General features: G+C 70.6%; 8 protein-coding genes across 8 annotated transcripts in view; 6 read left to right on the top strand and 2 right to left on the bottom strand.

The window, feature by feature from the left end:
• Nucleotides 1-185: 185 nt before the first annotated feature.
• AURANDRAFT_2373 (hypothetical protein) lies at nt 186-1,367 on the top strand (the record flags this gene model as incomplete). The annotated part of the gene is made up of 1 exon (XM_009035283.1): nt 186-1,367. A coding segment is annotated over one exon (1,182 nt), but the record flags the coding sequence as incomplete, so codon positions are not given.
• A 1,763-nt stretch (nt 1,368-3,130) lies between these two features.
• AURANDRAFT_21060 (hypothetical protein) lies at nt 3,131-4,072 on the bottom strand (the record flags this gene model as incomplete). Its single annotated transcript, XM_009035398.1, has 1 exon — nt 3,131-4,072. One exon carries the CDS (start codon nt 4,070-4,072, stop codon nt 3,131-3,133), a length of 942 nt encoding a protein of 313 aa, XP_009033646.1.
• Nucleotides 4,073-4,219: 147 nt separating this feature from the next.
• On the top strand, nt 4,220-4,831 carry AURANDRAFT_21274 (hypothetical protein; the record flags this gene model as incomplete). Its single annotated transcript, XM_009035795.1, has 1 exon — nt 4,220-4,831. One exon carries the CDS (start codon nt 4,220-4,222, stop codon nt 4,829-4,831), a length of 612 nt encoding a protein of 203 aa, XP_009034043.1.
• A 2,266-nt stretch (nt 4,832-7,097) lies between these two features.
• Nucleotides 7,098-8,725, top strand: AURANDRAFT_61611 (hypothetical protein; the record flags this gene model as incomplete). The annotated part of the gene is made up of 2 exons (XM_009035796.1): nt 7,098-7,864; nt 7,912-8,725. 2 exons carry the CDS (start codon nt 7,098-7,100, stop codon nt 8,723-8,725), a joined length of 1,581 nt encoding a protein of 526 aa, XP_009034044.1.
• A 1,418-nt stretch (nt 8,726-10,143) lies between these two features.
• Nucleotides 10,144-12,927, top strand: URE1 (hypothetical protein; the record flags this gene model as incomplete). The annotated part of the gene is made up of 4 exons (XM_009035797.1): nt 10,144-11,572; nt 11,634-11,991; nt 12,097-12,495; nt 12,612-12,927. The coding sequence occupies 4 exons, from the start codon at nt 10,144-10,146 to the stop codon at nt 12,925-12,927; spliced, it is 2,502 nt and encodes an 833-aa protein (XP_009034045.1).
• A 1,714-nt stretch (nt 12,928-14,641) lies between these two features.
• AURANDRAFT_20729 (hypothetical protein) lies at nt 14,642-15,244 on the top strand (the record flags this gene model as incomplete). Its single annotated transcript, XM_009035798.1, has 2 exons — nt 14,642-14,869; nt 14,939-15,244. Coding segments are annotated over 2 exons (534 nt in total), but the record flags the coding sequence as incomplete, so codon positions are not given.
• A 5,018-nt stretch (nt 15,245-20,262) lies between these two features.
• AURANDRAFT_20929 (hypothetical protein) lies at nt 20,263-21,585 on the top strand (the record flags this gene model as incomplete). The annotated part of the gene is made up of 2 exons (XM_009035799.1): nt 20,263-20,742; nt 21,244-21,585. Coding segments are annotated over 2 exons (822 nt in total), but the record flags the coding sequence as incomplete, so codon positions are not given.
• Nucleotides 21,586-22,688: 1,103 nt separating this feature from the next.
• The window catches only part of AURANDRAFT_61608 (hypothetical protein), a gene marked incomplete at both ends in the record, with an annotated part of 3,227 nt that continues 1,840 nt past the window's right edge, over nt 22,689-24,075 (bottom strand). Inside the window, one exon of the mRNA XM_009035397.1 lies at nt 22,689-24,014. Coding sequence (XP_009033645.1) covers nt 22,689-24,014 — 1,326 coding nt within the window. The remainder of the gene's footprint in view (nt 24,015-24,075) is intronic.

Below are 24,075 nucleotides of genomic sequence, written 5' to 3'. Positions count from 1 at the left end.
GTGCCCCAGCCCACGTGCATCTTTTAAAATTTTGGAGCAGGGAGTGCATGTTGAACTCGGTTGATGTCGATGAAGCCGCTGACAAACAGGCGAAGGCTGAATCCCCGATGCTGCGCGCGGCGCTCGCGATGGCCTTCCTGGCGCGCCGCGCCCTGTCCCTCAGCGCGACCGCACCGAAGAAAGTTGTGACGCTGGGACGGGGCAAGTCGAAGCTCTTCCGCAAGGGCAACCCCTTGATCTTCGCCGGCGCCGTCTCCTCCACGGCCGGCGACCCGCAGCGCGGCGACGTCGTGGACGTGGTCGACGGCGCGAACCAGAACGTCGGCTGGGGCACCTACAACCCGGACAGCATGTACCGCGTGCGGCTCCTGGGCCGCGGCGGCGCGGCGGAGACGAACGAGGCGCGCGTCGGCGCGGCCGTGAAGGCGCTGCTCGGCGCCGCGGCGTCGCGCCGGCGCGCGCTCGACCTGCCCCGCGCCGACACGGACGTTTTTCGGTTTGTGAACTCGGAGGGCGACGGGCTCAGCGGCCTGACGGTCGACGCCTTCGGGGACGTGCTCGTGTGCCAGATCTCCGCGGTCTGGCTCGAGAGCCGGCGAGCCGTCGTCGAGGCGGCGCTTCGGGAGGCCTACGAGGGCCTGACGGGCATCTCGGACGCCCGCGTGCTCTGGCGGCGCGCCGAGGCGCGGCTCCGCCAGGACGGCTGGGACGGCGAGGCGGACGAGATGGCGTCGGGCGACCGCTTCGCGGCGAAGGAGGGCGGCCTCGCGTACGAGGTCGACGTCTTCGGCCAGAAGACGGGCTTCTACTGCGACCAGCGCGACAACCGCGCCTTCCTCGGCCCCCTGTGCGCGGGCAAAAGCGTGCTCGACCTCTACTGCTACAGCGGCGGCTTCGCCTTGAACGCGGCCAAGCACGGCGCGACCGAGGCGCGCGGCGTCGACTCGTCGGCGACGGCCGTGGACCTCGCGCGGCGCAACGCGGCGGCCAACGGGCTGGACGCGTGCGCCTTCGAGGAGGCGGACGTGTCCGCGTGGCTCAAGGCCAGCGACGCGCGGTACGACGTCGTCGTCTGCGACCCGCCGAAATTGGCGCCTTCCGCGAAGACGCTGCCGCGCGCGACGCGCAAGTACCAGAAGATCAACGCCCTCGCCCTCGGCGCCGTGAAGCGCGGCGGCCTCCTCCTCACGTGCACGTGCTCGTCGGCGATGACGACGAGCGGCAACTTCCTGGGGGTCGTGCACGACGCCGCGCTCGACGCGGGCCGCCAGGTCACGGTGCTCCGGACCTCCGGCGCCGCCGCGGACCACCCGATCCACCCGGCCTTCGCCGAGGGCGCCTACCTCACGGCCGTGCTGCTGCACGTCCACTAAACGCCCGTGATATTAGGAGCGGTACTTGGCGTCGAGCTTCGACGCCGCGGCCTCGTCGAAGACGTAGGTCGCGACGTCGCGGAGGCCCGCGGCGGGGAAGGAGCGGAGCGTCTCCGGCGCCTCGACGGCGCGGACCATGGCGGCGCTCTTGCCCTGGGGGTACTTCTCCGAGACGCCGCAGGCCGCGATGACGACCTCCCTGGCGTTCGCGATGACGGGGAAGGACAGCGTGATGCTGCCCGGGTCCTTCATCTCCACGGGCAGGACCCACGCGTAGTCGTCGAGCACCTCGTCCCGGTCCGGGTAGAGGCTGCCGATGTGGCCGTCGTCGCCGACGCCGACGAGCATCATGTCGAAGACGGGCAGGCACGGCTCGTCGCCGTCGCAGGCGCCGTCCTCGTCCATGTTCTTGGGCAGCATGGCGACGTCCGCCAGCTCCAAGATCTCCGCGTAGCGGCAGGCCTCGGCGACGCAGTCCGACGTGCCCTCGAGCGCGACGACCTCCGCGCCTTTCCACTCGCCGAGGAAGCCGGCCATGGCCTTGGCGTGCGTCGCGAGGTTCGCGTCGTCCATGGGCACGGCCTTGTGGTTCACGTAGGCGACGAGCGTCTGCGCGGCCCAGGCCGGCGCCGTGCCCTCGAGCATCTTGAGCACGCTGCCGCCGGGGATCGCGAGCGCGAAGCGGCCGCGCTCGTCGATGGCGCGCTTCGCCGCCGCCTCGACGCGCGCCCAGACGGCCTTGCCGACCGCGTCGGCGTCGGCCTCGACGGTCACGGAGCCGGCGGGCGCCGGCGCGAGCACGTCCGCCGCGGCGCTGCGGCGGATCGAGCGCGGCGACGCATGCGTCGCGGGCGCCACGAAGGCGCCGGCGGAGGACAGCAAAAGCAGCAGCGACCTACGGGCGATTGGTTGCAAACGATGATTGCAGCCGCGTCTGGCGCCGGCGGCGACGCGACGGCGACGGACTTCATGCTCTGATCGTCAGCGTCAACATCGCCGAAGATGCCGCCAAAGAGGCAGCCCAGGTGAACGATGGCGGTCCCCTGCGCCCTGGTGGACCACCCCGACGGCGCGTTCTTCGCGGACCTCTGCGAGGGCTGCGGCGTGCGCGACGACGGGCGCAACTTCGCCCACGAGGGCCTCTGCAAGCGCTGCAACGCCAGCATCCTCGGCGCGTCCACCGACGAGCTGCTGTCGCACACGGGCGACGCGTCGCCGCTGGCGGAGAAGCTGCTGAAGAACGCGGCGGTGCGGGCCGGCGCCTTCACGTCCTGGAGCGACGACGCCGGCGAGGTCGAGGTCGCGCTGCGGCTGCCGCCGGGCACGACCGCGCGCGAGCTCGACGTCGCGACGACGTCGCGGCCGCGGCCGACGCTGCACATCGCGCGGACGACGGCGGGGACGCGCGAGCCCCTGCTCGTCGTCGATCCCCTCGCCGGCGACATCGTCGGCGGCGCCGACGAGGTCGTCTGGTACCTCGACGACGGCGTCGCGAAGGTCGTCCTCACGAAACTCCACGCGGGCCTCTGGGGCGACTCGCTCGGGAAACGGGGCGGGACCCTCGAGGTGTGGCCCGGCGGGAAATAAATGTACGCGAAGGTCGGGTAGGACGCCGTGCGAGCGCACTGAGGTTACGCGAAGGTCGGGTAGGACGACGTGCGAGCACACTAAGGTTACGCGAAGGTCGGGTAGGACGCCGCGCGAGCACGCTACGTTTACGCGAAGGTCGGGTAGGACGCCGCGCGAGCACACTCAGGTTACGCGAAGGTCGGGTAGGACGCCGTGCTCGCGATGTCCATGATGCCGTGGCCGCCCGTGCCCGCGAGGCCCCGCGCGAGGCGCACGTAGCCGGCCTCGCCCCAGGCCGCGCCCCAGGAGTTCTTGACCTTCCAGTAGGACGTGTTGGACGGCGCGTCGAAGCCGTAGCCGACGACGAGGACCGCGTGGTCGAGCTTTGTGCCGCAGTCCTTCGTCCAGACGCCGCCCGCGTAGGACATGAAACCTTGGCAGCTCGCGTCGACGACGACGGAGACGGGCTGCTTCGCGACGGCGGCGGCGAGCGCGGCTTCGCTCGCCGGCGCGACGTCCGTGTGGTTCGCGGGCGCCGACCCGGACACGATCGCGCAGCCGTTTTCGGAGGCGTGGCAGGTCGTCCAGTCCGTCGAATTCGCGCCGACGTAGGGGTACGCCGCCTCCGTGCAGAGGCCGCCGTTGGTTTCGATGTACGCGTAGGCCGAGTCCATGCCGTACCACGTGCCGTGGCAGCCGTTGTCGACGCGCTTGCCGTGCCACGTGATGTTGTCGCACTCGACGATCTGCTGCTGCGAGAACGCCGTCAGGTTCGCGCCTTTGCGGCCCGTCGCGAGCGCGAAGGCGCCCTCGAGGGCGCCGCTCGCCGCGAACGTCCAGCACGCCGCGCAGGCGCCCTGCTCGTAGACGCGCGTCACGACGCCCTCGGCGACCCAGTCGACCGAGGCCGATGTCTCGGGTGCCACCGCGTCGACCGGCGGCGCTGGCACGCGGCTCATGGGGCGCCTGTACATCGACGCGAACTCGTCCTCCGTGAGGTGCGAGAAGCGATTCAGCCCCAGCCTGAAGTCGCTGGAGTCGTGCGCCTCGATGGAGCGCAGCTTCTCGGCGAAAATATCGAGGCGGCGCTCGTAGTCGCCCGCGTCGACTTTGACCGCGTAGTCGCGCATCCACGCATCGAAGCGCGCGCGGTCGTTTGGCTGGGCCGCCGCCACAGCGAGGCAGCCCACGATAAAAGCGAGCTCCATGCTCTCTGCCACGAGAAGTGCAAGTTCAGGGAAACACTGGCTCCGCACGAGCCGGCAGAGATCGAAGCTATGAAGCTCATCAACCTTGTCGCAACGCTGCTCGCATCGGCAACGGGTTTCGCGCCGACGCCGCGGCGCGTCGCGCGACTGCCGCAGCTGCGCGCCACGACGGCGTCCGGCATCGAGTACGAGGACGTGACCGTCGGTGAGGGCCGGACGCCCAACACCGGCGACTTCGTGTCCGTCGTCTACGAGACGCGCGTCGGCGGCCGCTGCATCGATCCGAAGATCGACAAGGCCGACCTCCAGTACACGGCCGACGGCGAGCTCGTGACGTCCTTCAAGAACCGCGGCAAGCCCTGGGCCGAGTTCCAGGTCGGGAAGGGCCTCGTCATCGCGGGCTGGGACGAGATGGTGCAGACCATGCGGCCCGGCGGCACGCGGACCGTCAAGCTGCCCGCGGATCTGGCCTACGGCGACGCGGGGTCGCCCGACGGCGTCATCAAGCCCGGCACGGACGTCGAGTTCACCATCGAGCTCGTCGGCATCGCGTCGAACGCGGACATCATCGGCGGCACGGCCAAGGCCTTCGGCCTCGCCGGCGCCGCCATCGCCGCCAACGGGCTCTCCATCGCCCTCACGGGCCACGAGCTCCGCGAGTACCTCGCGGGCACGGTCTAGGCGGCCCGATAAACCGAATTACGACCCCGCGCCCGCGGCCGCGCCGTCGCCGGCGGCCAAAACGTCGCCGGCGGCCGCGCCGTCGTCGTCCCCCTCGCCGAGCGTCGACAGCGCGCCGTCCGCCTCGGCGGCCGCGAGGAGCGCGGCGGCCTCGCTCGTCAGCAGTTCGGCGTCGTCCGCGGACGCCTTGTAGGGCCGGAGCCGGCCCGCGAGGTCGTAGGGCACGCACGCGTCGACCTGTGTGGAATTCAATCACTGGTTTGGGTGGTCCTGACCAAACTTCAGAATTCTCTAGCTCGATCAAATCGAAGTCGATTCGGCTGATTTTTGGATGAATCGATTGCTCTCGTCGAGTTCTCGAAGCACAGCCGAAGCGCTTGCGTCGAAACTGTCGCATATGCGCACATTGAAGTCGGGTTGAAGATTTGAATTCCACGCACGCGTCGACGAGCGTCGCGACGTCGCCGTGGACGACGTCGTCGACGCGGCCGCGCGTCTTCACCTCCGTGAGCAGCGCCCCGAACTTCGGGTCCGCGTAGGGCAGCGCCACGCGCACGACGCAGAGCGCGTCGTCCAGCACGTCGGCGACGGCGTCGCGGAGGTCGTCGAGGCCCGACGCGTCGCGCGCCGAGCCCGCGAAGGCGTTCGGCGCCGCCGCCGCGGCCTTGCGGAGCCGCTCCCGGTCGCCGGGCGCCAGGGCGTCGCACTTGTTGTAGAACAATAATCGCGGCGTCGCGCCCGCGCCGAGCGCGTCGAGCTCGCGGTCGACGACGGCGCCGCGGGCCGCGCGCGCGTCCTCGGAAGCCGTCGCGTCGACGACGTGCACGAGCACGTCGGCGTCCGCGACCTCTTCCAGCGTCGCGCGGAAGGCCGCGACGACCTGCGCGGGCAGCTTGGCGACGAAGCCCACCGTGTCCGTGACGAGGCACTCGCGCGGCTCCGCGTCCCGGAGGCCGACCCGCCGCGTGAGCGGGTCCAGCGTCGCGAAGGGCTTGTCGTCGATGAAGAAGGTATTCTCCTCGTCGTCGCCCGAGAGCACCTCGACGCCCGTGCCGCCGCGGCGGCCGCGGATGGCCTCGGCGCTGAGCGCGTCCAGGAGACTACTCTTGCCCGCGTTCGTGTAGCCCACCAACGCGACCGTCGGCAGGCCGTTGCGCCGCCGCCGCCGCCGCGTGCGCTCGCGGTGCCTCCGTAAATCCTCGATCTTCGCCCGGAGCCGCGCGGCGCGGTCCCGTAAATTCTTCTGGTCCACCTCCATCGTCCGCCGCCGCTCCGTCGGATTCGAGCCGAACGACCCGCCCAGACCCTCGTCGTCGCCGTCGACGCGGCGCAGCATGGACGACAGCCGGGGGGTCTTGTAGAGGCACACGGCCAGGGCCACCTGCAAACGGCCGCCCCGCGTCGTCGCCCGCCGCGCGAAGATCTCGAGCACGAGCGCCGTGCGATCGAGCACGCGGACGACGACGAGATCCTCGGACGACGTCCGCCGCCGCACGCGCTCGGCCTTGTTCTCCCGCGCGCGCGCCGACGCGCCGCCGGAGACGTCGCCGCGCGCGAGCCGCTCGTACTGGCGCTCCATGGCCAGCGCCTTCTTGTTCGGCCGCCGCTCGCGCGGCAAGAGGTCGTCCATGGATTCGACCTGCAGCCGCTTCTCCAGGTTCCGCTGCTGCTCCGGGCTCAGCTCGTCGTCGAAGAGCACGACGAAGCGCGTCTCGTCGCTCGACGCCGCGCGGGCGCGCACGTCCGCGCGGATGGCCTCGACCAGGTCGCCGTCGACGAACGTGTTCGGGTCGGGGTGCGTGGACCGCTGCGTGAAGGGCCGGCCGACGACGCGGAGCCCCGCGCTCCCGGCGAGGTCGCCGAGCTCCTGCAGGGAATCGTCGACGTCGCCGGGCGCCTCGAGCCCGACGAGCACCGTCGCGGCGCCCGTCGCGTAGAGGCCGCCGTCGTCGGCGCGCAGCTCGTCGTCGGGCACGTCCCAGTTGCCCTCGGCGGCGGCGAGGCGCAGCGGGGGCACGGATCGTGGATGGACGGCGACGAAGGCCCGCGCGCCGCGGAGCGCGAGCAACGCGAGGAGGCGGTATTGCATCACGCGAACACGGCTGGGAGCGCCTCTCATCAGCGGCAGCGCTCAAATGCCTCAACGAAAGCTTCAACACGCTGAAAACTGCTCGTTGAACGTCAACTTTGAGAAGCAGTTATGGTGTGATCACGGAATCGTCGGGCTGCGTGGTGAGTAGAAGCGCTTGCAGTGGCGCGAACGCCCATGGAGGTGACGCCCATCGAGGCCTTCGACGACACCGATGGCGCGGCGCGGGCGCAGCTCAACGACACCGATGGCGCGGTGCGGGCGCAGCTCAAGGCCGAGCTCAAGGCGGAGATTTTGGCCGAGCTGGACGCGCAGGAGCTGCGCGGGCCCGAGCTGCTCGACGTGGCGCGCAGCATCAAGCCCACGATCATGGGCGAGATGGGCAGCTCGAGCGTCATGCGGAAGCGGCTTTCGACGATGGCGCGCGTCGAGACGGGCGAGGACAAGGTGCCGTCGTTCCAGCCCTTGCACGAGCGCACGGACGCGTCCTACTACTTCCGCGTGGAGACCATGGTGCTCTACGACCCGACGACGTGGCGCGTCGCCATGCACTGGGTCCTGGTGTGCCTGTCGGTCCTGCTCCAGCTGCTCGCGCTGCAGACCGTGTGGCAGGCGCTCTGGTACCCCTTCGACTTCATGAAGTGGGGCTTGTCCGTCGACGAGGCGCGACGCTACTTCCACTCGGGCATCGCCTTCCCGGCGAGCTACCGGAAGCTGTTCCACTACGCGGACGACTCGTCGCTCATGGGCGTGCCCATCATCGTCTTCGGGCCGCTGTTCTTCTGCGTCTTCGTACTCGTCATGTCGACGACGGACGAGGAGGCGTCGTGCAAGGCCGGGTATCTGCTGCTGCGGCGCGAGGTCGCCGCGGCGGACGCGCGGACGGCGAAGGTCCGTCTGGTGGCGTGCTACCTGCTGCACGTCGTGCGATTGTCGCTCGTCTGGTACGTTTCGAGGCGCGCGGGCCTCGCCCCCAGCGCGCGCGCCGCAGGTATTTTTACGACATCGCCGCGCAAATTTTGGGCACGTCCGACGGGCCGTTCAATCTGCTGCTCAACAGCCTCGCGACGGCCTTCGTGCTCGAGATCGACGAGGTCATTTTTGTGGTCATGCCGAGCCACAACTTCTACGGCGTCGAGCACGCGGACCACCGGTCGCGCTACGCGCGGCGGCTCCGGCTCGCGCGGAACCGGTTCCGCGACGCCGTCGCGGCCGTGGAGCGGGCGCCGCGGAGCCTGCGGCGCCTCTACGACGCGACGTCCTGGCTCTTCCCGCTCGGCGTCGGCGGCTGCGTCTTCCAGATCACGCTGCTCATGCAGCACTACACGTCCAAGGGGAAACTGATCGTCGTCGACGACGACTCCTACTTCGGCGCGCACCACACGCAGCTCACGAAGAGCTACAACTGGCTCGTGTACGGGCTGCTCGCCGTGATCCTCGTGGATCTGGAGGTCGCGGTGTTCGTCGTCGCCGCGGACGGCGGCGAGTCCTCCAAAGTCCGCGACGCCGCGGTCGCCGCGCGCGGCGGCGGCGCGCGCGGGCCGCGGGCGGCGGCGGCGTCGCTGGCCTGGCTCCTGTTCACGGGCGCGGTGCTCGTCGTCGCCCGCATCGTCGTCGTGCGCTGGGTCCTCGGCAACCTGCTCCCGTTTGGCATGTCCGCGGCGTCCCTGCCGCTCGACTTCTGGGACTCCGTGGACCCGACGCCGAACCGCCCGGAGGACCGCTACGACTACGACTACGACTACGGCGAGGCCGCGTACGGCAACGGCGCGGACTACGCGTACGGCGGCGACTACGCGGGGTAAACTTTTTAGAGTGCCCGCTGCGAACTCACCCAGGGCCCGGACTTGTGATCTCGCCCCCACACCCAAAAGAAACATCCAAAAGACGGCCGCGTGTAGGGCCGGGCGAAAGGGCGCGGCGCCGGGAGCGCGGGCGCGGAGGGGCGGGGGCTTCGAGTCGGATGTCGCGCGGCGCGCGCGCGCGCGCGGCGCGGGCGGTCTTCGGTCCTACGCCGCGACGGAGGGCTGCGCGAGGTCGTCCGCGTCGACGTCGAACTCCCGGTCGTCGTCGCCCTCGTCGTCGTCGTCCTCCTCCTCCTCCTCGTCGTCGTAGTCCTCGTCGTCCTCCTCCGGGTCCTCGTCGTCGTCGTCCTCCTCGTCGGAGCGGCCCTCCATGGCCTCGTCGAGCTTCTGCTGGCAGGAGGCCTTGAGGTCGTTGAGCATGCTCAGCTGCTCCTTGACAAAGTCCATCTTCTGCTGGAGCAGCTCCTTCTGCTGCGCTACCGTCCGCGCGAGGTCGAGTATGCGCGGGTCGTCGGCGGCGATGCCCTCCTCGCCGTCGCCGTCGCCGTCGAAGTCGTCGTCGGAGTCGTCGTCCTCGTCGCCGTAGGGCCCCGCGTCCACGTCCGCTTCGTTCGACCGCGCGTCGCCGTCCGCGACGGCGTCGCCGTCGGGCATCATCATGTCGTCCTCCTCGAAGTCGGACTCGTAGTCGTCGCCGTCCTCGTGCCCGTTGCCCCCGGGGCCGTCGCCGCCGCGCAGGAGGCCGATGAGCTGCGTGAGGATGGACCGCCGCTTGTCGAGGTTCGCCTCGTCCGCCTCCGGGGAGTCGAACTGCGTGTCGTGGTCGAGGATGGCGAGCTGGATGCCCAGGGACAGCACCTTGGCCTGCATGCGGCTCGCGAGCACGAGGTCCTTGAGGTGGCCCCGGTCGCCCGCGTCGAGGATGGGCTTCATCTGGCTGATCGCCCGGAGGAGCGCGACGAGCACGGCCTGGGGCGGAGGGGGCGTCGCCGTTTGGAAACGGGCGCGGGAGGGGGGCGCCGGGGGCGGCCGGGTGGGACGTCGCACCTTGCGGGACTGGGCGTCGAGCTCGACCTTGGACATGGTTTCACTTCGGCGAATCGAATCGGTGGGCGGACTGTCTTTTTGCGTCGCGGCGGCGCGGCGCTGCGCGCGTCGTGGGCTGCGGACGATGCAGGCGGGCGCGCGGAAGGACGCGCGCTCCCGGGCGTGGATCTCCACGCAGGCCTTTTTTGAAAGCAGCTCGCGGACAAAGCGCTTGGGGCTGGTTCGCGGCGCAAAGCTCGAGATCGAAATGCTGCCCCAAAAAGTCTGTGCTTCCCCTTCACCTTGAAGAATTCACGTCCAGAGTCTGGGCAGCCCGCGTCCACGACAAAAGGCGGCCCGCTCGGCGTCGGACGCCCGCGGAGGAGACGACCATGAAGCTCACGCCGCGGGAGGTCGACCACCTCCAGCTCCATCAGTGCGGCGCCCTCGCCCAGAAGCGCCTCGCGCGGGGCCTGAAGCTCAACGAGCCCGAGGCGATTGCGCTGATCGCCGCCGTGTGCATGGAGCTCGTCCGCGACGGCCTGAGCGTCTTCGAATTGATGGAGAAGGGCAAGACGCTCCTCGGCGCGCGCCAGGTGCAGCCCGGCGTGCGCGAGCTCGTCGGCGAGGTCCAGATCGAGGCGACGTTCCCCGACGGCACGAAGCTCCTCACGATCCACGACCCCATCGCGTCCGCCGACGGCGACCTGGCGCTGGCGCTCCACGGGTCCTTCCTGCCCGTGCCGGATCTCGCCGCCTTCGGCGACGCGCCGCCCGCGGCGCGGCCGCCGGGCGCGACGACGCCGCGCGACGGGTCCGTGACGCTCTGCGAGGGCCGCGACCGCGTGGAGCTCGTCGTCCGGAACGGCGGCGACCGGCCCATCCAGGTCGGGAGCCACTACCCCTTCCTCGAGACGAACAGGGCCCTGACCTTCGACCGGCGGGCGGCCCTGGGCATGCGCCTCGACGTGCCGTCGGGCTCGTCCGTGCGCTTCGAGCCCGGCGACGAGAAGACGGTGACGCTCGTCGCCTACGGCGGCGCCAGGGTCGTGCGCAGCGGCAACCTGCTCACGGACGGCGCGGCGTCGGCGGATCGGGCCGACGAGGTCATGGCCAAGGTGGCCGCGGGCGGCTTCGGCCACGCGCCGCTTCCCGGGCCGCCGCCGCCCGGCGCGCCCTTTTCCATGGCGCGCGCGGAGTACGCCGCGACCTTCGGGCCGACGCTCGGCGATGTCGTGCGCCTCGGGGACACGGACCTCGTCGTCCGCGTCGAGAAGGACTTCACGGTCTACGGCGACGAGTGCAAGTTCGGCGGCGGCAAGACGCTCCGCGAGGGCATGGGCCAGCAGACGGGCTGCGCGGCGTCCGACGCGCTCGACGTCGTCATCACGAACGCCCTCGTCGTCGACGCCGTCCTGGGCGTCGTCAAGTGCGACATCGGCCTCAAGGGCAACCGCATCGTCGGTATAGGCAAGGCGGGCAACCCGGACGTCATGGACGGCGTCACGCCGGGCATGATCGTGGGCGTCACGACGGAGGCCGTCGCCGGCGAGAAGCTCATCGCGACGGCCGGCGGCATCGACGCCCACATCCACTTCATCTGCCCCCAGCAGTGCGACGACGCCATCGCGTCGGGCCTCACGACGATGTACGGCGGCGGCACGGGCCCGGCGACGGGCACGTGCGCGACGACGTGCACGCCCGCGCCGAGCGAGGTCGAGATGATGCTCAAGGCCACGGACGGCATCCCGCTCAACTTCGGGTTCTCGGGCAAGGGCAACACGTCCGACCCCAAGGGCCTCCGCGAGGTCGTCGCCGCGGGCGCGTCCGCGGCGTCCGGGGCGTTTTCTTTTTTTGGCGCCCGGAACCGTCGCTCGCGTAGGCGCGTCGGGGCTCAAGCTCCACGAGGACTGGGGCACGACGCCCGCGGCCATCGACGCCTGCCTGTCCTTCGCCGACGAGTACGACGTCGCCGTGACGATCCACACGGACACGCTCAACGAGTCCGGCTTCGTCGACGACAGCCTCGGGGCCATCAAGGGCCGCACGATCCACACGTACCACAGCGAGGGCGCCGGCGGCGGCCACGCGCCGGACATCATCAAGGTCTGCGGCGAGCCCAACGTGCTGCCGAGCTCGACGAACCCGACGCGGCCCTTCACGGTCAACACCGTCGACGAGCACCTCGACATGCTCATGGTCTGCCACCACCTCGACAAGTCGATCCCCGAGGACGTCGCGTCGGTTTTCCCGCGTCCCTTCTTCGCGCCGCCCGGCGAGGCGCGCGCGCCTCTCGCCGTCGGTTCGCCCCCGGAGTTTTACCGCCGACCCGCGCGCCCCCGCAGGTTCGCCGAGTCGCGCATCCGCGGCGAGACCATCGCCGCGGAGGACATCCTGCACGACATGGGCGCCATCTCCATGATCTCGAGCGACTCCCAGGCCATGGGCCGCATCGGCGAGGTCATCACGCGCACGTGGCAGACCGCGGACAAGATGAAGCGCCAGCGCGGCCCGCTGCCCGAGGACGCGACGTCGGGCGACGACAACGCGCGCGTCAAGCGCTACGTCGCCAAGTACACGATCAACCCGGCCATCGCGCACGGCATGGCCGACCACATCGGCAGCCTCGAGGTCGGCAAGCTCGCGGACATCGTGCTCTGGAAGCCGAGCCACTTCGGCGCCAAGCCCGAGATGGTCATCAAGGGCGGCACGATCGCCTGGGCCCAGATGGGCGACCCCAACGCGTCCGTTTGCCGCGTCTGCCGTTTCGCACCCCTTTTTTTGAAATCCCACGTCGCCCCTTCCGGAGACGAGTTCGGGGAAGCGCCAAAATCAACACCGCGTCGCCCCCCTTCCCCAGGTCCATCCCGACGCCCCAGCCCGTGAAGATGCGCCCCATGTTCGGCGCCTTTGGCAAGGCCGTCGGCGGCACGTCGCTCGCGTTCGTGTCGAAACTCGCCGTCGAAACGAACATCCAGAACCGCCTCGGCCTCGGCAAGCTCGCCGTGGCCGTCGCGAACACGCGCGCGCTGTCCAAGAAGGACATGGTCAACAACGCCGCGCTCCCGGCCATCGCCGTCGACCCGGAGACCTTCGAGGTCACGGCCGACGGCGTCCAGCTCACGTGCGCGCCGGCGAAGACCGTGCCCCTCGCGCGCACCTACTTCCTCTTCTGAGCACCAAGCGCCCGCGCTCCCTCCTCCTCCTCCTTTTTTGTGTGTCTCCGCGCCCGCGTCTCCGTCGCGCCGCGGTCCCTCTAAATTCAAGCAAAATGAGCTCCTCCCTCAACAATCCCTGCAGTTAACCCTGCAGGCCTCCCTGCAAGCGCACTGCAAGTGAACTCATACAGCTGTATGCATTCTGCCACAACATGGGACTCAGGCAATTGGTCCTCGTCGGCGCCGGCCTCGCGGCGGCCGCCGCCGCCGCAGAACCACAAGCCGCGGAGGGCCGCGCCGCGGAGCGCCACCTGCCGCCCCTCACGACCACGACCGGTCCCGAGGAGGGCGCGCCCATCGGTGGCCACTTCGAGGAGTACGTGCTCGCCCTCGAGTTCCAGCCGGCCTGGTCCCAGGGCGACTGCGACTCGAACGTGACGAAGCACCTCAACGGGTCGCGCGCGGCGCGCGGGCTGAGCATCCACGGCCTCTGGCCGAACTTCGATTCGACGCACGAATACTCCTGGCCGCAGTTCTGTAAAAACGCGTCGCTGGACTACACGGCCTGCACCGGCGCGGCGCCGCCGAGCTATTGCGCCATCGCGCCAGCGACGCGGGCCGCCATGGACACGGCGTGGTCCACGAACTACCCTGAGTACGTCTGGAGCGACCTGGCGAGCCACGAGTGGGCCAAGCACGGCTCCTGCGCCGGGTTCGACGACCAGCTCGCCTACTTCCGGGCCGTCGACGAGCGCGTCGCGCCGAAGCTCGCGGGCGCCGGCGCGGCGCTCGTCGCGTCGAGCGTCGGCGCGAACGTGTCCTACGCGTCGCTCCGGGCCGCGTTTCTCCGCGACAGCGACGGCAAGGACGTCGCGCTCGGCTGCGAGGGCTGCAACCTGTCGGACGTCTGGTTCAAGGTCGACAGCGTCACCTTCGCGCCCGTGGACTACGGCGGCGAGTCGACCTGCGCCAAGTGCGCCGACGTCCACGTCATCGACTTCGCGGCGGAGGGCTGCAAGTAGGTGTACTGCGTGCTTCTAATTTTTGGTTTCGTCTTTCGAAAGGCTCGTGATTTGCAGCATATCCCGCCGGCGGGATATGTCAAAACACCGCATCCGCTTATACTTCAACATCAAACCATGAATTCAAGTTTCACCGGCTCCTCGTTCCGAAGCGCGTGCGCCTTCCTGCTAGCGCCGGAGGGGTGCGTACCGCGCGACGCTGCTTGCGAGGCGCCACCGTTCCTGCGCTGCCACGCGCAATCAAAGCGCCTTCCGCGATCCCACCACTCCTGCGCTGCCACCGCTCTTCTTCCACTTCCGCGCGCTCAAGACCGCCGCGCTCCTCAACGCCGCGCTCGTCGCCACGCTCGCGGCCGCGCTCCGAGTCAGGCTGCCCGCGTTCCGCGCGGCCGGCGCCGCGGCGCTCCTCTACCCCTACCTCGCCTGGATCACCTTCGCCACGGCGCTGAGCGTCGAGATCGCGCGGCTCAACCCGCGCGGCGTCGCCGCCGAGTGAGGCCGCCGCGCCACGCGCGTAAGCGCTGTAAGTATGAGCTGCGCGTTAACGACAACGATGGCACGGGATTATTGAAGTTCTTGTTGCCGCTCTCGAGGCGAACGGGCGAGGCGACTGCTTTGCGCCAGGCTGGGACCGGCGTGACAGTGCTGAGCGCCTGGAACCTGCGTCTGAGGCGAGTGCGAAGCGCCTGGGACCGGCGTCTGTGATAGCCATGCGGTGCCACTACGAGGTGCTCGGCGTCGAGCGCGACGCGTCCGACGACGTGCTCAAAAAGGCCTACCGCAAGCTCGCGCTGAAGCTCCACCCCGACAAGAACGTCGGCGACGCCGAGGCCGGCGAGCGGTTCAAGGAGCTCAACGGCGCCTACGAGACGTTGAGCGACCGCAACGAGCGCAAGTGGTACGACGACCACCGCGAGGACATCCTGCGGGGCCGGTCCGTCGACGACGACAGCGACTCGTCGGACTACAGCAGCGACGACGGCGGCGGCGGCCGGCGGCGGGGCAAGGGTGGCGTCAAGCTGAAGAAGCGCGAGGTCAACCTCTGGGGCCTCTTCAGCGGCAGCGCCTTCGACGGCTTCGGCGACGACGAGCGGTCCTTCTACGGCGTCTACGGCGGCGCCTTCGCGTCCGTCGACGCCGCGGAGGCCGGCGAGGCGACGACGGACGGCGCGCCCTTCGGCGACGCGACGAGCGACTGGGACGACGTGAAGCGGTTCTACGACCGCTTCACGGACTTCCAGAGCGCGCGGGCCTTCGCGGCCTACGACAAGTACCGCGTGTCCTCGGAGGAGGCGCGCCACGTCCGCCGCGCGGCCGAGGCCGAGAACAAGCGCGAGCGCAAGGCGGCCAAGTCCGCGTTCCAGGACATGGTGCGCCAGCTCGCGGCCTTCGTGCGCAAGCGGGACCCGCGCGTGAAGGCGCGCGCCGAGGCCGTCGCCCGGGACCGCGAGGAGAAGGCCGCGGCGGCGGAGGCGGCGAAGGCGCGGAAGCGCCAGGAGAACCTCGACGCGCGCATCGCCTGGCGCGAGCGGGCCCAGGAGGCCCAGGCCTACGAGGTGCGCTCGGGCGTCATCCTCGGCGAGGAGGCGGGCGACGGCTCCGACGGCTCCGACGACGCGGCCGAGGTCGAGGTCTTCGCGTGCGGGCCCTGCAAGAAGACCTTCAAATCGCTGAAGCAGTTCGAGAACCACCGCGTCTCCAAGGCCCACAAGAAGAAGGCCGGCCCGAACTGGTGCCCGCCCGCGCGCGCGCCCGAGCCGGAGCCCGAGCCGGAGGACGACGAGAGCGACGAGGACCTCGAGGCCGAGTTCGACGCGGGCTTCTTCTCCGCTCCGGCGGCGGAAGCGGCGGACGAGGAGGCGGACGAGGCGGCGGAGGCACCGGCGGACAGAGGCGGCGGACTCGGACACGTCCGACGACGAGCCGGCGGTCGCGGCGAACCGCTTCGGCGCCGACGACGACGACGACTCGGACACGTCCGACGACTCGGACGCGCCCGCGCCGGAGCCCGAGCCCGAGCCCGAGCCGGAGCCGGAGCCCGAGCCGAAGAAGAAGGCGCGGCGGCGCGCGAAGAAGGACAAGGAGGGTCCCGCGGCGTGCCCGCCCGTCGTCGACGAGCCCAAGAAGAAGGGCGGCAAGAAGGGCAAGAAGAAGGGGAAGCACGCGGAGTCGAGCGACGACGAGTCCGCCAGCATGAAGTGCACGGGCTGCAGCGCCACGTTCCCATCGCGCTCGAAGCTCTTCGCGCACCTGAAAGCCAACCCCGGCCACGCGAAGCTTAAGCGGTAGTTTTGTTGTTCATCGGCGGGGCCGCGTCGCGCGCTCGTCCCAGACGGCCCGCTTGCGCTCGCTGCCGGACTCGCGCGCGCCCGAGGCGCCGTCGAAGGCCGCGCGGAGCCGGGCCTTGAGCTTGTCCGCGGCGGTCTTCTTCGGCGGCTTGGGCGCGCCGGCGCCGGGGAGTTTCGGGAAGCGGCTCCGGTTCGACCGGTCGCGCGCCGCGTTGTCCGAGAGCTTCGTCCGCTCCTCGTGCGCCGCGGCCTTGGGGCAGCCCTCGTAGCGGCAGCGGTCGTCGGCGCAGCGGGCGACGTGCCTCTTGAGCCGCCGGTCCCGGTCGCGCTCTTTGACGTCGAGGTCGCGCGCGGCGCGCGCGCGGGCGAGCGCCGCGAAGAAGACGTCGAGCGTCTCCGCGTCGCCCTCGGACGACGACGACGAGCTGCGGCCGTCCGCGTCGGCGCCGCCGAAGGCGGCGACGTAGCGCCGCTCGCCGCGCTCCGACGACGACCCGCGGTCCGACGACGACGAGCGGCGCCGCCGCCGTCGACCGCGCGCGGACGAAGACCCGCGCGACCCCGACGACGACGACGACGACGACCGGCGTCGCCGCCGACGCGCCGGCGACCGCGACGACGAGTTCCTCGATCGTCGCGGCGACGGGCTCCGCGACCGCTTCCGCGGCGACGGCCGCGACGACTCCGAGCTCCTCGATCGTCGCGGCGACGGGCTCCGCGACCGCTTCCGCGGCGACGGCCGCGACGACTCCGAGCTCCTCGATCGTCGCGGCGACGGGCTCCGCGACCGCTTCCGCGGCGACGAGCTCCTCGGGCTCCGCGACCGCTTCCGCGGCGGCGGCCGCGACGTCTCGTCGACGACGGCGCCCGCGGCGGCGCGCCAGCCGCGGCGCGACGCCTCGAGGTGCAGGTTGTCCGTGTTGTGCTGCGCGGCGCGGAACGCGTCGAGGTAGCGGCGCTCGGCGCGCGCCGCGGCCGCGTCGCGGCGGTCCGCGCGCCGCAGGCGCGAGAAGGACGCGCGGCCGCGCGGCGCGAGGCCGTAGTCCGCGGCGAGAGCGTCTACGGCGCCGTCGCCGAGCGCGTCGTCCAAGTCGCCGTCGAGCGCGCGCCGCGCGCCCAGAAGGTCGCCCGCCTCGACGAGCTGCGCCGCGCGCCGCGCGCCGCCGCCGCCGGAGCCCGCGGATCGGCTGTCGTCGTCGTCGAGCGACTCCGGCTCGCGCTCCGTCTCCCGCGACGGCCGCGTGCACGGCGCGCCGCGCGTCGTCATCGCGGCGGCGATCGACGCCCGCGGCCCGTCGGGCCGCCGCGCGCGCCGCGGCGCGGCGCCGCCGGCGACGGCGCGCGCGCGGCGCAGCTGCGACGACGGCGACCGCCGGTGCCGCGCCTGCGTGGACATCAAATCTTCAACACGACTTCAATGTGTGCGTAATTGAACAGAGTGGACCGGACTCTTCTGCCGTACTTCGAGAACTCGACGAGAGAAAACGATCCGTCCAAAAATCAGCCCAAACGACTTCGATGTGACCGAGCTCGAGAGGTTTCCCACACGGTGCCGCGCGGCGTGGAGCAGGGACCGGTAGCGCTCGTAGTCGACGAGCGCCGCGGAGAGGCCGCGGCGGCCGCGGTCGGGCGCGCCGCCAGCGTCGGCCCAGTCGCAGCGCGCCTCGGCGCCGCCGTCGTCGCGCGCGCCGAGGTCCAGCGACGTCGCGTTGGCGCGCGCGTCGAAGCGGTCGATGAGCGTGTCGTCGCGCCCGTCCCAGGGCAGCAGCGCCTCGGCGCCGACGTCGCGGCCGCGACGGACCTTGACCTTTGCGCCGACGACGGCGAGGCCCATGGCGCTCGATTCCATCGCTACCAGCGTCTGCTCATACTCTCCCCTGTGGGAACTGCGGCACTGTGGCAATTTTGCGGCAGCATCCACCTCCTCAGCTCGCCGCGAGCAGCTATGACGGCCTAGCCGAGGCCTCGCGTCGCTAGCCTCGCGTCGACGACCATGAACCACGCCCTCATGCTGGGCGCCTTGGTCGCTTTGGTCGTCTTCTCCTTATTAGCATCGCAGACGCACATCAACGGCGCCTCGGAGCGCATCACGCGCGCGGAGCACGCCGTCGCCGAGGGCGTCCACGGCCTCGAGTCCTGGCTGGCCCACCCGAAGTCGCTGCACCACGACACGGCCGTCGACGCGCCGCGCCACCTGCGGGGCGACATGGCCGCCTTCCTCGACCGGCTCGAGGCCGTCGAGGCGCGCAGCGTCGTCTTCGAGGAGCAGGCGACGGCCGCGCCGAGGCCCTCGAAGACCGCGGACGAGAAGACCACGAAAACGACGCAAGCGGGCCTCGACGCCCTCGCGAAGCGCGTCAAGGCCGACGAGGCCAAACTCATCGCCGAGGAGAAGCAGGACGCGACCGTCGCCAAGCTCGGGCGCGGCGCGCGCAGGGGCGCCGTGCCCGGCAAGCTCGTCTGCGGGGGAGAACCCGTGGAGCACGAGGTCGTCTACTGGAAGGAGGTGCCCGGCGACCTCGCCTACGAGTCGCCCATCACGCCGCACCACGCGGACCACGCGACCTCGTACCTGACCTTCGAGTACGACATGGGCGGCTGGAACAACATACGCATGGGCGTCGAGTGCGTCGTCGTCCTCGCGCACGCGACGGGCCGGACCTTGGTGGCGCCGCCGGGCCAGAATTTGTACCTTCTGGGCGCCCCGACGGTCGACGCGTCCACGGGCAAGAAGTCCCACAAGAAGTTGGGCTTCTCCGACTTCTTCGAGTTCTCGCGCCTCAAGAAGCAGGAGGGCATGCACATGCTCACGATGGCCGAGTTTCTCGCGAAGCAAAGCACCGAGGTCGACGCGGCGAAGCGGCCGCCGCAGAACGCGACGGACCTCTGGGGCAAGGAGCTCTGGAAGTATTTAGGGGCCGTCGCGGACGCGAAGCCCGCGTACGGCGGCAGTTTGGTGGCCATGGCGCGCCTGAACCCCACGGCGGAAGAAAAGAAGCAGGACGCGGCGGCGCTGGAGAAGTACGCCGGCGCGCGGCGCGTCGCGACCTACGACGCGGAGACGCGCGCCGCGCGCCACGTCCACGTGCCCGCGGCCGGGAAACACCGGCTCCTGAACCACTTCTACGCCTTTGGGTTCTTCGGCGACCCGGACCAGCGGAGCTTCTACCGGCGCTTCATCCGCGACAACATGCGGTACATCGACGACATCCAGTGCGCGGGCGCGCGTTTGGTCGACGCCGTCCGCGCGACGTCGCGAAAACTGGGGCAGAACGGCGACTTCTACGCGCTGCACATCCGCCGCGGCGACTTCCAGTTCAAGGAGGTGAAGATCTCCGCGTCGAAGATCGTCGAGAATCTGGGCGGCCACCGCGTCATCCCCGCGGGGGCGCTCGTGTACCTGGCCACGGACGACCCGGACGGCGTCTGCAAGAACTGCATGGTCAACCGCAAGCCCTGCCCCGTCGGGCCCGCGGCCGCGGGCGTCGCGGGGTGCCAGGTCGACCCGTCCTGGGACGCGTTCCGGAGGAACGGCTGGGTCGTGACGACGATGAAGAACTACACATCGGAGCTCGCCGACGTGAACCCGAACTACTTCGGCATGGTCGACTCCATCGTCTGCAGCCGCGCGGCCGAGTTCGCGGGCACCTGGTTCTCCACCTTCACGGGCTACATCCACCGCCTCCGCGGCTACCACGGCCTCGGCGAGCACACCTACTACCACTCCACGGGCAAGGTCGACCTCGCGAAGTCGCCCCGGTCCATCGGCAGCGGCTACGCGCGCGAGTTCCGCATCGGCTGGACCGACGACGAGGGCGGCCTCATTCGATAGTAGTAGAATCGCAGCCGAGACCGCGAGGTCCGCGAGGGCCGCGGCGCGGGGGTCCACCTTCAAACGCCGCGAGTGCAAGTTGCAGGGAAAGACCGGCCTGAGCTCCGGTCGGGCATGGGCGCTCGTTCGTGCTAGGAGACTGCTGAGCGACGCGCGACGGTCGGTCGGGGTCCTGCAGCGCCGCGCACGCGTCGCCAACGAGTCGGTGATCATGCCGGACCCGGCGAGCATCACTGCGCACGTTCGCGCCCTCGCAAAACCGCAGACGGCGCAGCGGGCCGCGGAAGCGCTGCGCATTCTGTCGGCGGAGGAAGCCGACCTCGGCTCCGTCGTCGATGCCGGAGCCATACCGGCACTAATCAGCGTGCTGCGCGATGGTAGTGATGACGCCAAGTCGGTGGCCGCCGCAGCGCTCTGGAACATCTCGGTGAACGACGGCTACAAAGTCGTGATCGCCGAGGCCGGGGCGATCTCGCCGCTGATTTCTCTCGTGCGCGCGGGGAGCGCCCTCGAACAGTTCAAAGCCGCGGGGGCGCTGCGCAACCTCAGTCTTAACAAGGACAATGCGGTGGCCGTCGCATCGGCCGGCGGGATCCCGGCGCTTGTTGCGCTCGTCAAGAACGGCAACGATGACGGCAAGCGCTTCGCCGCTTCGGCACTGTGGAGCCTCTCAGTGTTGAATACTAACAAAGTGACCATTCGCGAGGAAGGTGGAATCGCCGCGCTCGTGGATCTTCTCCGTTGCGGGAGCAAACGCTCGAAGCACGAGGCATTCGGGGCGTTATCGAATCTCGCCTGGGGGGGGGGCTCCACAAAAAAGGAATGCAGGGTCGCCATCGCGGCGGCCGGCGCGATCTTGCCGCTCGTCGCTTGCTTGCACGACGGCATCGACAAGGCGAAAGCCGCCGGGATTCTCTGGAGCCTCTCGGACAACGACAACTGTCGGATCGACATCGCGGCGGCCGGCGGCATTCCGCTCCTTTGCGCAGCCTTGAGCGATGAGCACGATGCCACGAAGGGGCAAGCTGCGGGGGCTGTGCAGTGCCTATCAATAAACGTCGAGAACCGCGTCCTTATTCACACGGCGGGCGGAATCCCACCGCTTGTCTCGCTCGCGCGCCACGATCGCGACGCCTTCAAGATTCGCGCCGCGGGCGCGCTTTGGAACCTGTCCGTGAATGACGAGTGCAAGATCGCCATCCACCAAGCCGGTGGCATCCCCGCACTTGTTGATCTCCTGCGCGTCAGCGGCCTCGTTCAGGAGAAGGCGTCCGGGGCGCTGGCGAACCTCGCGTGCAAGCCCGACGTCGCGGTCGCTATCGTCGAGGCCGGCGGCATTCCTGCCCTGGTGGCCGTCGTGAGCCTGAGCAACAGCCGCGTGGCCAAGGAGAAGGCCTTGCGCGCGGCGTTTCACCTCGCGCACATCGACGACGCGCACCGAATCGCAATGTTCGAGGCCGGCTCAGTTCCGCCGCTCGTCGCAGTGCTACGCGACGGCAACGACGTCATGCGGGAACACGCGGCGGGGATCTTGTGCGACATGACCGTTATACAAGAGGCCGGAGTCGCTTGCATCCAGGCCCATGCGCTTCCTCCTCTCGTCGCCCTGCTACGAGAGGGTAGGGGCCGAGCCAAGGAGAACGCCTGCGGAGCAATTGAGAACATACTTTGGGACAGGAACGACGCGAAGGACTCCGCCGTGGCGCTCGGCGCGATCCCACTGCTTGTTGCAATGGTACGCACCGACGGCGCCGTCTCGGCAGTGGCTGTCTTACGAGGCTTGTGCCTGATCGAAAAGCATCGGGTCGAGATCGTCGAAGCGGGCTGCATTCCGCCGCTGCTCGCCGTTCTGAGCGCCGGTAGTGATTATACCAAGGAGGATGCCGCTGCTACGCTGGGGAGTCTGTCAATAGAACGAGAAGGCCAAGTCGCCGTCGCCAAGGCCGGGGGCGTCGCTCCGCTCGTCGCGCTCGAACGGGACGGCAGCGACGCGGTCAAGTCGATGGCTACGCTGGCGCTGAAAAAACTCACGTGGAATAACGCCGACAACGAAGCCGCCGTCGCGGCGGCGAGGGCCGCGGCGGAGGTCGCCGCCCACAAGGCGAAGACCCTTGCGCTGGAGAAGCGCATCGTCGACCTCGAGCGCGAGCTCGAGGAGCGGACCGCGCGCGGCGACCGCCTGCGGCTCAGCCGCGACGAGCTCCAGGCGCGGATCGGTGAGTTTTCGCGCGTGTTGAATCGCCCCAACGCCCACGGCGTCCTGGCGCGCGCCGAGGCGGGCGCGGCGCTCTCCGACCTCCGCGACGAGGCCGCGGAGCTCAAGGCGACCCTCGAAGACGCGACGAGCTGCGTCGTATGCTTTGGCGCTCCGCGTTCCGTCGTCCTCCTCCCGTGCACGCACGCGTGCCTCTGCCCCGCCTGCGCCGCGAAGGTCGAGTCGTGCCCGGCCTGTAGCGTCGCGATCGCGAGCCGGAGCGACTTTATATTGTGGTAGCGTTATCTAGAGCAGCGCGCCGTTGCGGACCTCCTTCTCGAGGTCCTCGCACGGCTTCGCCAGCGCGGCGACGCGGGACGAGTGGACCCGCAAGATGTAAGTTGAAGCGGGGTTTAACGCACCCCAGCCGGCGGGCTATGCGACTAGACCGCGAGGTTCGCGAGGGCCGCGGCGAGCGGGTCCTTCTTCCGCCGCGAGAGGACCTTGCTCGCGATTTTCGCCTCGCGGGCCACGTCCGGGTCGCCGTCGTCGCCGAGGCGCGTCGCGGCGTCGAGCGCCAGCCGGCGGTCGCCGGGGCTCGCAAAATGGGGCGTCGCGAGGAGCCGCGCGGCTCCGAGGCGGACGACCGGCTGCGCGTCCAGCGCCGCGGACATGGCGAGCGCCGCCGCGGCCGCGCGCGCGCGGTCCGCCGGCTCCGGAGGCAGCGCGCCGAGCACGCCGGCCAAATCCAGCGCCAGCACGAGCGCCAGCTTCCGGTCGCGCTGCCGCGGCGACGTGCCCAACCGGTGGAGCTCCGGCAGGACCACGGCGTCGAGCCAGCGCGCCGCCGTCGCCGGCGGCTCGCCCCCCGCGGCGCCGTCGCGCGCGTCGAGCGCCGCCGCCGCGCGCGCCGTGGCGCACAGCGCGCGCGCGGCCGCGCGGCGCACCTCGTCGACGACGTCGAACGAGAGGCCGTTCGCCAAATTCGACAGGTTCCGCAGCGCGCGGTCCGCCGCGCAGCAGGGCGCCAGCGCCGGGACCACGGCGACGGCCGCGGCGCGCACGCGCCAGTGGCGGCTCGTCGCCAAATCCTGGAGGCTCAGCACGAGCTTGGCGACGTGGTGGTGTTCGAGGAGCGCGCGCAGCCCGGCGCACCGCGCGTCCAACCGCTCGTCCCCCCCGGCGCTCGCCAAAGCCCGGAGCGCCGTGCAGGCCACGTCGGGCACCTCGTCGTTGACCAAGATGAGCAATAAGGGAAAAATGGCGCGGTCTAAAGCGCTCGTCTCGCCGCCGTCGTCGTCGCTGTCGTCGCTCTTCTCCGCCGCCGCGGGGGCCGGCGGCGGCGCCGCGCCGCCCAGGACGTCGGCGCAGAGCATGTCGAGGAACCCACCGACGGCGGCGGCCAGCGCCGCCCGCGCGTCGGCGTTCGGGTCCGACGCGAGGCGCGTCGCCGCGGGCGTCAAAAGCCCCAACGCGTCGCCCGACGACGCGGCGCCCCGGAGCGCCGCGCGCGCGACGGCCGGCAGGGCCCGCGCGGCGGCGCAGCGCACGCGCACGTCCGCGTCCTCCACCAACGAGTGGACCTCGTCGACCAGGATCGCCGACCGCTTCGGCCCGAAGGCGTCGCAGAGCGCGCCCGCGCGCCGCGCGGCCGCCGCGCGGACCTCGGGCGCGGCGTCCTCGGCGAGCGCCGTCGCCACGGGCATGAGCTTGCAGTGCAATAAATGCACCTCCTCGGCGCGGGACAGCGCCGAGCCCGCGCGCGACGCCTCTAACGTCGCGGGCAGCGCGGCCGCGAGCGCGAGGCACGCGTCGAGCGCGCCCCGGCGC

This window comes from Aureococcus anophagefferens, assembly GCF_000186865.1.
Source record: "Aureococcus anophagefferens unplaced genomic scaffold AURANscaffold_3, whole genome shotgun sequence".
NCBI lineage: Eukaryota > Pelagophyceae > Pelagomonadales > Pelagomonadaceae > Aureococcus > Aureococcus anophagefferens.
This window is presented reverse-complemented; position numbering and strand designations above follow the sequence as displayed.